This window comes from Rhagoletis pomonella, unplaced genomic scaffold (assembly GCF_013731165.1).
Source record: "Rhagoletis pomonella isolate Grant_MI unplaced genomic scaffold, Rhpom_1.0 Rhpom_scaffold_00005, whole genome shotgun sequence".
NCBI classification, from domain to species: domain Eukaryota; kingdom Metazoa; phylum Arthropoda; class Insecta; order Diptera; family Tephritidae; genus Rhagoletis; species Rhagoletis pomonella.
Window position 1 is genome coordinate 13,458,419 of NW_023458559.1, and position 12,234 is coordinate 13,470,652.

A 12,234-nucleotide genomic window follows, 5' to 3' on the forward strand; every position below is an offset into this window, starting at 1 on the left:
AGCTGAACACCTTTTGCAGAGAACACCTTTCTGCGTAGGCGGCCTTCGGCCGCACTTAGGGATTATAACCCTCAGGCAATAGAATTCTCCTTTCTGTTTTGCGAAGAAAAGGAGCTGAACATTTTCTTTTGTATTGATTTCCCCTGTATTCCTTTTTAATCATTGCCTTCTTTGTATGTATTGTTTTGTACAATATGGCAACACATGTTATGTGTCAGTTTGCAACCATGTGTTATTGTAAATATGCGTGAAATTCAATGTAATTTACAAGTCGATAAAAGTTTAATTAAAGTGATTTATATACAAGATAAAATAAAAGAAAAGTGTTAAAATATTAAGTACAGTGTTATGTGCATTTATATATATAAAAGTATGCACAAATGCTTTTTTGTTAAGGAACCAAGTGGAACGACTTAAGAAATTTTAACAACAAATAACTTATAAACAATGATATTATTTATATTTTTTAGTTATACATGTTTTAGAGGATACCTCCCTTAACATCCTGACCAAGTTTCATTTGTTAATTCCACCTGGTTTTCTTAAAACACAAGGCGCGGCTGACTACTAAAGCCCCCCTGTTTTTTGATTCGCATCACGCCTTTGGGCACAGCAGTCCAAAATCTTTGTACAAATAAATAAACGGTAGCAGCTACTGTCCCTGGTATTCCTTAAAAATTTCAAGTAGTCCATTTTATTCATGATGCCTTCAACAAAAACTAAATTCCCACGCTGTTTGCGCCCATGGCAGTCATACCATGACACTGCCACCGGCATAGATAATAATATCTACATATATGAAAAAATCTTAAGTGGTAAGATGTACTTGGCCCAGAGTGTATTTACATATATACTCGTCTTACCTAACGGCAAATCACAAAGTAAGCAGCACGCAGATAGTGCACCCGCTGACGCGCCTCCAATTTTCTCAAGCAGATGTGGTGCATATTTTTTGAAACATACTGCCACACCCACATGATATATTCCCAAGAAACCACATCCAGCAAATGAGAGATTCATTTTTAATAAAACCAAATTAGTTTTCTTACTTTAAAAGTTTTTTACTATTTTATTCAACTGCACACAATCCACTTCAACGACAGTTGTGGCCGCTGTTTTCAATTGTCGATTGTCTTTGCCTCTTCAACCAACTAATTTTAGAGTTGTTTACTTTTTCTCCTAAAATACTGAAATTACGCACTTTGCGCGTTATAATTTAATAAATACTGCTGCAATTTAAGCTGCGAGATTATATGTACATAATAATCTATTCAATCTACTGCGTTTGTTGATTTCGTTCGCATTTTCACAAATTCGCTTTTCACAGTTTCGTAGTTATCGTCATCGTCACGTACTCAATTTATAACACTGAAAACCTCTGGCGTAGAAATTATATGAAATAATTGCAATTACTTATTTCTTGCACAAACCGATTTTCTAACGACTAGCTTTTCTCCACAACAATTAAATGAATGTTCTCATAATTGAATTTTGACATATTTATATCATTTCTTTTGCGTTTATATTAGGGTCGTAAAAAAACATCGATGTATCGAGCAACATCGATGGTCGTGGCTTCAAACATCGTTGTTCGTCGATGTTTTTACGAATCCGATGTTAAATCAAAACATTGAAAATGTTTCTTGACTACTTTTTCACGATTTCATTTTGTGCGCGCTTTAAAATTTTGTGTCAGCGTTTAATAGCGGTTAATAAGTACTTTCGTGGAATCATGCCCAAAAATGTTTCTTTAATAAATTCCCATATGACATTGAATAAATGTTCATATATGTATACGTATATAAGTAAGAAATACTTTAATTGGTTTATAAGTATGTAGTGTACATATGTGTTACGCTACATGTATTCTGCCAGAGATTCTAATTCATGTTAATATTTTAGAGCAATAAACGAACGAAGCTTGTGCTGGAGGCATTTTGATAAACTGGTAGCGGGCTCAATGAAATTTTATTAAACTTTCCTTATAATATTTGTGAAGACGTAACAACCTCGTAACTGCAATGTAAAAAGTCGTTACTAAATTTTTTTTATTTTGTTATTTTTTTCATTAAAAGATGTGGGAGTTGTAACTCGATGAAATCCATCATATCAATCAAAAACTGAATTTTGAATTTTGTATTAGTTACGACTTTTTGAATTTCACGGACGATGTTTGTTACGTCTTTTTGCATTTCAGGTGATATGTGATAAAATGTTTACTTTATATTTGTTTTGTAAACCTCCTCTCTCTGTCAATATGTTAATAATAAGAAACAGTAATCTTTACCGTTAGTTCAACTTTTGAATCAGCACACAGGTTAAATAAAAATTAGAAAAATGTTTAAAAACTTCGATGTTTTCATTCGATACATCGAACTGCCATCGATGTAATTTTTCGAAACACCAATTCTTCAAACATCGATGTTTTCACCGTAATTTACATTCCCATTTTATATTCGCACGCTTTTTATTGAACTGGCAGTTCTCTATGAGAAACAGGGCTGCCAACTCACATTAGTTATGAGGTTCCATATTCCATGAACCAAGACGAATTATACAAGGTGGTGTTAGGCTATCTGCACACTTGTCGTCCAGGCATAGTTGCGTTATCGTCTCGCCCTGAAATTTTGAACCGATCACATGCATTTCAAAGGAGATCTGCACACTTGTCGTTATCGGCAAATTGTAGAAGATGCAGAAACGGATAAGTACGGCACTGTCGTTTGCTAATCCTTGTACACGCATTGTTTGTTTACATTTTATGGGGAAAAATTAGTGAAAAAGTGAATATTTGCATAAAAATTAGTATTTTTTGCATAAAGTCTGTGGAAATTATTAAAAAGTGGATAATTGCATTAAAATTCAATAAATGTGAGCGTTTTAATTATAAAATATAACGAAATTGTAAAAAGTCTTTGTGTGCATGCACAAAACACATTTCAGGAAAAGAAAAGAAGAGATATTACTGAAAAATGATGTCTAAAATTGTTGCAGCACAGTCTATATTTTAAAAATTGCAGGTTTTTGTAAATATTTCGCGAAAATATCAACCAGAAAATCAGGAAATACCTGCTCCAAGTGAATTTTTAGACGCCAGATGAATTGAAATATCACGACCGAGTGTGCGAAAGTGTAGCCGTCATGTAATCGTTTCATCATGATTGTGACGATGAAGCAACTATGATTAGACGACCAATGTGCAGAAAGCCTTACTGGCGAGTTTAGATTTTCACCGCGGTACTTCCTAATGTCAAAAGGATGTGTTTGTTGTAAACAAGGCCAATTCATATTACAACAAACACATCATTTTGACATTAAGAAGCACCGCGGCGAAAATCTAAATTCGCCAGTAACACCACCTTGTATAAATTCCCCTTGGCTTGGCCCGATTAGAACAGATCTGACTAATGTTGCCACAGAAAATTTTGTTTGGAGCTATAACGGTCGAAAAAAAGAGCTAAATAATACTAACCCTGGCATTCAGTAAGCGGTCTCTAGTCACTAATAGTGATTTTTGGTGGTGAACTTGGATTTTGAGACTATTTGGTATTCAGTACGCTGTCTCACGTTTCTAGTCTCACCCCCTTATTCTAGAACCAGAATTTTCGTAATTCGTAGCGTACGCTGCTGCAACCCTTGCGTAAACATGTGCAGAATTGCCAGCTATCAGTTGTTTTTCGAAGATAGCTGAATGAAGGAAAACAAAGTGGAAAGGAATTATATTGTGGCGAATACTGCGGCAACGCGAAGCGAACAACGAGAAATGAACGAGGATGAACACGGCGAACAGCGAGAGAAAGAGAATGGGCGATAAACTTCAGAACGTTCTAGAGTTGCCATAAGTGCGAGCACAGGTATATAAGGGCGCCGCCACAGCGAAGTGAGTTAGTTACAAGTCAGCAAGCTACAAGTGAAGTGAGCAGAGAAGTGAGTTGCGAATAAGCAAGCTATAAGTTTAATTGTGTTAACAAGTTTAGTAAAGCGTTTTTATTGCTTTAACAAGTATTGTAAAGTGTTTTTACTGTATTAGCGAGTATTGTAAATTCTTTGTTGTACGATAAAGTTAATTGTACTACAATTTGGTCATCGTTAGCATTTATTTAACAATCCAGAGATACGAACCGAAAGATATTTGGGTAATCCCTCGAGGTTTCAAGGATAATCGTAACAATTGGTGTCAGAAGTAGGATTTTTAAAAAAATCCCGAAGGATAAACTTTTGAAAATGGCAAAAATTCAGGACTTAAAGATTGAGGAACTCAAACAGGAGTTGGAGAAGCGAAATTTAGCAACCTCCGGAATAAAAGTGGAGTTACTATCACGGCTGCGAGAAGCTATGGAAGCAGAAGGCATCGACGTGGACAAATACGACTTCCAGGGTAAACTCGACGATGCATCCGCAAAGGATGAACAGAAGGATGAGGGCGCTTGTTCGTCGAAGAAAGTGCAGCAGACATCCGGGAAGGTTGAAGAACAGCAAAAGTCTCCAAGTTCATCAACAGCTATGTACATGAACACGTTATTGGCTGCCATTGTCACACATGTCATCACAGATTTAATCCCAGCTGCAAGTGCAGGAAACACGCATATCATCGCAGCTAGATGAAGAGATTACTTAGCTACAAGCATATATATAATACTCCTATATTGGCAGTAAGAGCTAGTACCGTCCGAAAACACTACAGTACAGATATATCAATAAACACGTACGAAAGAAAAGGAACACATACGTTCATAAATAAACATGTACACAACACACACCCAAACACGGCACTCAAGTAAAAAATACATTGACAAAAACGGTACTAGACTGTATCGCTTTGATTTCGAAATGCTTACACATTGAGAAGCTAGCTTACTGCCAATATAGAAGTATTACATATACGGCTACAAGAAAATTTTTTCAAAAATAACTCGGAACTCAGAGAGAGACAGGATAAAATCGAGGAACGACAAGATAAAATCGCGCTTATTAAGGAAAAACAGGACAAAGTCGAACTAAGGTGGATGAGCTTGAAGATCGTCTCCGGGGTTTGCAGTTGAATCGTCCAGCTAATTCGACGAACGCTCCCAAGGTAAAGACTCCATCCTTTGATGGAACTATTCCTTTCCAGGTCTTTAAGCTCCAGTTTGAGAAGACAGCTACAGCAAATCACTGGAGCATGGAGGATAAATCCGCTGCACTGTTCGTTGCATTAAAAGGACCTGCAGCGGAAATCTTGCAGACTATTCCTGATTGTGAAAGGAACAGTTACGATGAGTTAATGGGTGCAGTGGAAAGACGTTATGGTAGCGAGCACAGGAAACAGATTTACCAGATGGAGCTGGAGAATCGCTGCCAGAAATCCAACGAGACTCTACAGGAATTCGCCTCCGAGATTGAAAGGTTGGCTCATTTGGCAATTGGAGATGCATCTGGTGAGCACCTCGAAAGAGTAAAAATCCAGAGGTTCATCAACGGAATGCGGGACGTGTATACCAAGAAAGAGACGTACGCGAATCCCAAGCCAACATTTGCTGAAACTATCTCGTATGGTCAGACGCGTGAAACGGCGGCGCTCCTAAGTAGACCAGCCTACAAAGCACATCGCGTGGAATTGGAGACACCGGACGAGACAAAGGAAATGCTGAAGAAGCTAATCCAACTGCTGGGCGAGAAAAAGCATGGATCTGGCAAATGTTTTAAATGTGGAAAGCCAGGCCACTTCGCCCACGATTGCAGCGCAAGTTCCAGTGGGCTCAACAATTCAGCAGGACGCAAACGCAGGACTGAAGGAGACGAATCCAACTCCAATCAGTCGTTAAACTAAAACGAGCCAGCAGCAAGGGGCGCGCGCTGGCTCCCGCAATTGAATGCCAAATAACCTCCGTCTAGCAAATTGGCAGAAAAGTGAGCAACGTTACGGTTGGTGGATATGTGGACGGACATGAGCGAGTACTAACTGTGGATACGGGCGCATCACATTCCATCATTCGATCTGATTTGGTCACTAAAGAGGTAAGGCCATTACCTGGAGCAAGGTTGAGGACAGCAACTGGTGAGGACACCCAAGTTGTAGGAGAGGTTACATGCAAAATCGCAATAGGGAATGTGACGGTGTTACACAAGTTCATAGTCGCGGCGATTGTGGATGAAGTCATCATTGGAATGGACTTCTTACTTGATCAAGGTATGCAGATCAACATGAAGAACAGGGTTATAACGTATAACAACATGGAAGTGCCCCTTAGGTTTGGGTATGATGGCCCGTACAGCAGCAAGCGAGTGATTCTAGAGGAAAGCGAGCAGATTCCACCGAAGTCAGAAGCAGTTGTTTGGGCGAAGAATGATGGAGATTGTGGGAAAAACAAATTGTGGGTTGTTGAAGCAACACAAAATTTTACACCGGACGTACTTATTGGTAAAACCCTGGCTAAGACGCAAAAAGATGGACGCATCCCAGTTCGAGTACTCAAAGAGTCCAAATCACCAATTAAACTCCGATGAGGAACTGTACTGGGGCAATGTCGAGAGGTAGAGGCAATCTTCAACTACGAAATATTACCTGAAAGCGATTCCATTGGCGAGAGTGACATGGCGGAAGACATAATTGCCTGGATGGAAGGGTTGGAAGAAAAATACCAGCACAAGGCTAAGGAACTTCCCCGCAGATACTCCAACATATTCGACAAGGATGGCAACAAGCCAGGCAGTACAAAAGTTGTAAAACATCGCATTGATACTGGTGATGCAAGGCCAATCCGTCAAGCTCCTCGGAGTGTTCCACTTGCCAAACGTGAAACTGTTACCCAAATAATAAAAGGAATGAGCGAGAGTGGTGTGATTGAACCATCAGCGAGTCCATGGAGTTCGCCGGTAGTACTTGTGAAGAAGAATGATGGTCAAATGCGGTTCTGCGTAGACTACCGGAAACTAAACGATGTGACGAAAAAGGACAGCTATCCTCTTCCCAGGATCGACGACACTCTGGACTCGTTGACTGGAACAAAGTGGTTCTCAACACTCGATCTTAAGAGCGGTTATTGGCAAGTGGAGGTAAGTGATGAGGACAAGGAGAAGACAGCTTTCAGAGTTGGAGATGGTCTTGGGCAATTCACGGTGATGCCCTTTGGATTATGCAACGCTCCTGCCACTTTTGAAAGACTTATTGACCATGTGCTTAAGGGACTGCATTGGAAAACATGTTTGGTGTATCTAGACGACATTATCGTATTGGGTAAAAGTTTTGGGGAACACCTGAACAATTTGGAAGAAGTTTTCCAGAGGATAGCTGGCGCTGGTCTGAGCTAAGTCCTAAAACGTGCTCACTGTTCAAGGAGGAGGTGAACTACTTGGGACACAATGTGACAACGGAGGGCGTCTGTACTGCGAAGGAAAAGATAGAAGCAGTAAAGGATTGGCCAAGACCTAGGAACCTGAACGAACTACAAAGTTTCCTTGGGCTATGCACCTACTACCACCGATTTGTTTCGAATTTCGCCAGCGTTGCTAATAGCCTTTATGAGCTCACTAGGAAAAATAGAGACTTCGAGTGGAACAAGGAGCGGGAGGAGGCTTTCCAAACTCTGAAGGAACGGCTATGCACTGCACCTATTCTAGCATATCCCGTTCCAGGTGCAACGTTTATTTTGGATACGGATGCTAGTGGTTATGCCATAGGAGACGTACTGTCGCAGGTAATTGATGGGCAGGAGAAGGTAGTTGCCTTCTATAGCCGGTCGATTGGAAAACCAGAGAGGAACTACTGCGTAACTCGGAGAGAACTACTAGCGTTGGTGAAGTGCGTCAAACATTTCCACAAGTACCTCTATGGGCAACGGTTCCGAGTTCGAACGGACCATGCAGCGCTGTAGTGGCTACTACAGTTTAAGAATCCAGAGGGATAGCTAGCCAGGTGGATTGAGAGACTGCAAAGTTATGACTTCGCTATTGAGCACCGCAAGCGTCCACGGAAATGCTGATGCCATGTCCCGTCGACCATGTAGCCTGGAATGTAAACACTGCTCAAAATCAGAGGGCAAAGAAGACATTATAGACGTCCGGCTAACTACAGTAACACCAGCGGAAGAGTGGAAGGAAGAACAGCTACGAAAGTATCAGCAGGAAGATCCAGATCTGGAGGTTTTGATGCATGGACTGAAAGTAGACAGAAGGCCAACTAAGGAGCGAATGACAGCGGAAGGCCCCATCGCAAAGGCGTACTGGGCACAATGGAACAGCTTAAAATTAATATCTGGCTGTTTGCACAGGGTATGGGAAAGTGAATATGGCCAGTGCTCCCGCAACCTAATAGTAGTTCCAAGGGTAAGAATTCCGGATGTACTCAAGGAATTCCACAATGGACATAGTGGAGGGCACTTGGGAATCACGAAGACCCTGGAGAAAATCAAGCAGAGGTTCTATTGGGTTGGTTGTCGGCAATCGGTCGCAGAGTGGATTGCTAACTGCGCAGAGTGTATTGCAGCTAAAGGGCCGAAATCCAGAAGTCATGGCCAGATGAAGCAGTATAACTCAGGCGCACCATTCGAGCACATTGCCATGGATGTAGCCGGTCCATTTCCTATGAGCGCACAGGGAAACAAATACGTCCTTGTGGTTATGGACTACTTTAGCAAATGGCCGGTGGTATACCCGATTCCATACCAGGAAGCTAAAACAGTAGTGGAGGTATTCACCTACAATTGGGTTGCGAGATACGGTGTACCTATAGAGCTGCACTCTGACCAGGGAAGAAATTTTGAATCGGCGGTGTTCCAAGAGATGTGCCAGATACTGGGTATCCGGAAAACTCGAACAACGGCTCTTCATCACCAATCAGATGGCATGGTGGAACGGTTCAACCGAACCATGGAAGAGCATTTGCGGAAGGTCGTGGACAAGAATCAGAAAGATTGGGATGTCCATGTACCCTTGTTCCTGATGAGATACCGGTCAGCAGTGCATGAAACAACGGGTAAAACTCCTGCAAGGGTAATCTTCGGCAGTGAGCTCCGTTTGCCTAGTGACCTGAAGTTTGGAGTAACAGGCGATGCAAGGAGGATTGGGAAAGATACGTCCAACATCCTGGAAGAGGAGTTGAGAGAAATACATGCTCCTGTGAGGCAGCGAACTCAAATTATGAGTGACAAGATGAAGTCCAGGTATGATAAGGCAATGAACTCCGAGGGTTTCCAAGAGGGAGACTTAGTGTTGCTGTACAATCCACAATGGAAGAAAGGTTTGTCCCCAAAACTACAATGCAACTGGAACTGGGAATGCAACTGTATCGAATCCAGACCGTTGGGAGACCAAGAAACAAGATGAAGGTGGTCCACTTGGAAAAGCTTGAAGCGTTTGGAAGGCAAGTGTGTCTGATCGGGACGAAGTGAGTTAGTTACAAGTCAGCAAGCTACAAGTAAAGTGAGCAGAGAAGTGAGTTGCAAATAAGTAAGCTATAAGTTTAATTGTGTTAACAAGTTTAGTAAAGCGTTGTTATTGCTTTAACAAGTATTGTAAACTGTTTGTTTGGCCGGCGCAGCAAAAGACATACATAAACGCTATCAGTTGACTGGCTGTGTTTGTTTTCACCACACATTTTTGGTGAACTTTTTGTGACTCTCTCCTACTGAATAGCCAAATCATCTCAAGTCACAAAAATAGTCACTAATTGCTAATCTCAAATTTAGTGACTTGAGATGAGACTGAATTACTGAATCCCAGGGTAATAGTAGCTAAAATGAAGAGCTACATATTTTTGTTAAGGTTGGGCATTTATTGACGTAAGGTTGTTTTTACATTTTCGGCAATTTTAATAAAAACAACGAATTTTATAAATTTAAGTGCTGAAAAAATCTTTTAAAACCAAAATAAGGTGCACATATTTCGAATTCGTTGCTATGGCACTTATAACAGTGAACTAATAATACTTTACAAACTGTTAAAGTCTGTAATTTCAGATATTTGAATTGAATAATTTTTTCGCAAAACTTTTCTGGAAAGTTTTACTTCCAACTCTCCTTAAAGGTAAAGTTAGTAAGGCAAAACAAAATCCGCGCTATCAGAAAAAGGATTTTCTTTTAACTAATTTTTGAACTCTTTATCCTAGATCCAAGAGTTTATGGTGGATACACTGCATCTCGAAATTCATAGATTTGAAAGGAGCTAAAAAAAAAGCTAGGAGCTAGGAAAACCGATTTTCGGAGCTAAATAGTAACATTAAGAGCTAAATCTAGCTCCAAAAGCACCAAAATGGCAACACTGATTCTGACCGGTTGAGAAGCAGCCATTTGTAATAGCAATTGACAAAAAAGTGTGTGACGTTCGTAATTTTGAAGTTTGCTATTTCTGTTTCGCTTTTTTCTTTATGCGAAGTTTGTCGGTGGCATGGCGGAATTATACCAGGTGAAGTAATTAGAGCGAGTATTTAGTAAGATTTTTACACTGCCTTATATGAAAAATTGCCTTTAAAATTTGACTATAAGGCAGCCGACTGTCAGAAAATAAAGCGAGAAAGCTGTCTTATTACTTCAGCTGTTTATTGTGCCATGGTCGGTGGTTAGTTTTAGTGATTTTTAAGCGATTTTCAATGAATTTTTTGTGCAACAGGTCTATTCTGCACGTTACCGAAGATTTTGTAACCAGAAAATTGTATTACCAAAAAATGTTACCAGTTCTTGTCATCGCGATTCTAGGTACGTTGGTAATGCCGTTAAAATATTCAGCAATTCAGATATGAAGAATTGTGCAAATTCTGGCATTGCATTTTTCACGGGGCAATAATTTGTTACCAGCTTATGAGATGACACGTAAAAAAATAATAAATTGGTTAGCAAAAACATGTGCTACAAAATTGCTTGCAGTTTTTCTTTGTGCTTCGTCTTCATATTCTTTGCTTACTTTTCAAAGAAAATAACATGGCGCCGAAATTACAAGCGTCAGCCAGAAAATTACTTTTTTCTTTTGCTTCCTCTTGCGTCTTCACGCAAGCGAGATTGTCCAGCAAGGGAAGACGGCCGGTAAAGCGCTGGTTTTACTTGGTTACTGCCACCTAGGGCCATTTCCCAGTCATTAGTTTACTACTAGAAAAACATCTGTTTTTAGCTATTGGTTAATTAATGGATGTACATTATTAAACTGCAGCCAACCATTAGTTAAGCTGATACTGTGAAATGAAAGATGGTGCTTTAACATTAGCATATTAGTTAACTAATGACTATGAAAATGGCCCATAGCGAATCGTTTTAATGAGATTTGCATACAAACGATTATCCGACGCAGCGCATGACAGAGCATGACAAAAAAGTCTGTATTTTCCTATGCTATGTGACACAGTGATGATAAAGTTGCCACAATTGTGTTTTTTTGTGCAATTTGGAAATGCAGCGCTGTGTATATTTCCATTGCTTTTATATTTACTATTGGGTATTGAGAATGTGTAAACCTAAAGCCCAAAATACAATAACGCAGTGGCAGTGGCAGTTTTTCGAAATCAGCTGTTTTTTTAGGAAGTGTGGTGTCCAATGAAGCGACTCACAATACAGAAGTGGCAGCTGGCAGTACTGCTCAGTTTAGCCCAAATTCTAAATTCACTGCCACTGCCTTCATCGCAGCAAACTTCGCGTGCTGAATTTGACATAAATAAAATGCAGCCAACTTCTGTTCATGGCAATGAAGCCTAAAAGACAACAACCAAAAATGTAAACAAACAAAAGGGAATGTCAAAAAAAGCTGTCACTGACAACGCCTTATTGTATTTGCTGCGGCAGTGACTGCCAATATTAGCAGTAACAGCTGATTTTAAAAACTGTCACTGCCACTGCGCTATTGTATTTTGGCCTTAACGCCTACTCAAAATACTTACCTACCTCTATGTACCGAATACTTATTTTACTTACCTCATAAGAGCTTTAGACATACTCACCATATTGTCATTCTTACTTATCCCAATAAAGTTAGTTGCAGCTTGAACCTCGTCAATAGAAAACTTGTCAATACAATTGGGCAATTCACAAGGTGTTGTGAAGTTATATTTTCCTAACAAAAGTTGTGTTAAAACACGACGGTTGTGAACACCTGTTACGATTATTTATTATATCTCAGCACTTAACCTCACATAACACTGAATAAACATAGGTTGCAGAGTTGTATCGTCATGTGTTATTTTTCTTCACAAAACAATAACAACATTTTTACAACTGTCATGAAATATCATGACTTCACGACAAACACGACAAATACGACACCTTGTGAATTGCC

General features: G+C 39.9%; 1 protein-coding gene across 5 annotated transcripts in view; it reads right to left on the reverse strand.

The window, feature by feature from the left end:
- LOC118738722 (1-acylglycerol-3-phosphate O-acyltransferase Pnpla3) overlaps positions 1–1,757 on the reverse strand; it is a 255,899-nt gene extending 254,142 nt beyond the window's left edge. For 2 of the 5 annotated variants that reach the window (XM_036469646.1, XM_036469649.1), the window contains exon 1: positions 864–1,757. In XM_036469646.1, the coding sequence (XP_036325539.1) occupies positions 864–1,020 (157 nt within the window). In that variant the 5' untranslated portion in view covers positions 1,021–1,757. The remainder of the gene's footprint in view (positions 1–863) is intronic. The other 3 variants (XR_004992943.1, XM_036469648.1, XM_036469650.1) reach the window with 3 other exon arrangements.
- Between the last annotated feature and the right edge of the window lie 10,477 nt (positions 1,758–12,234).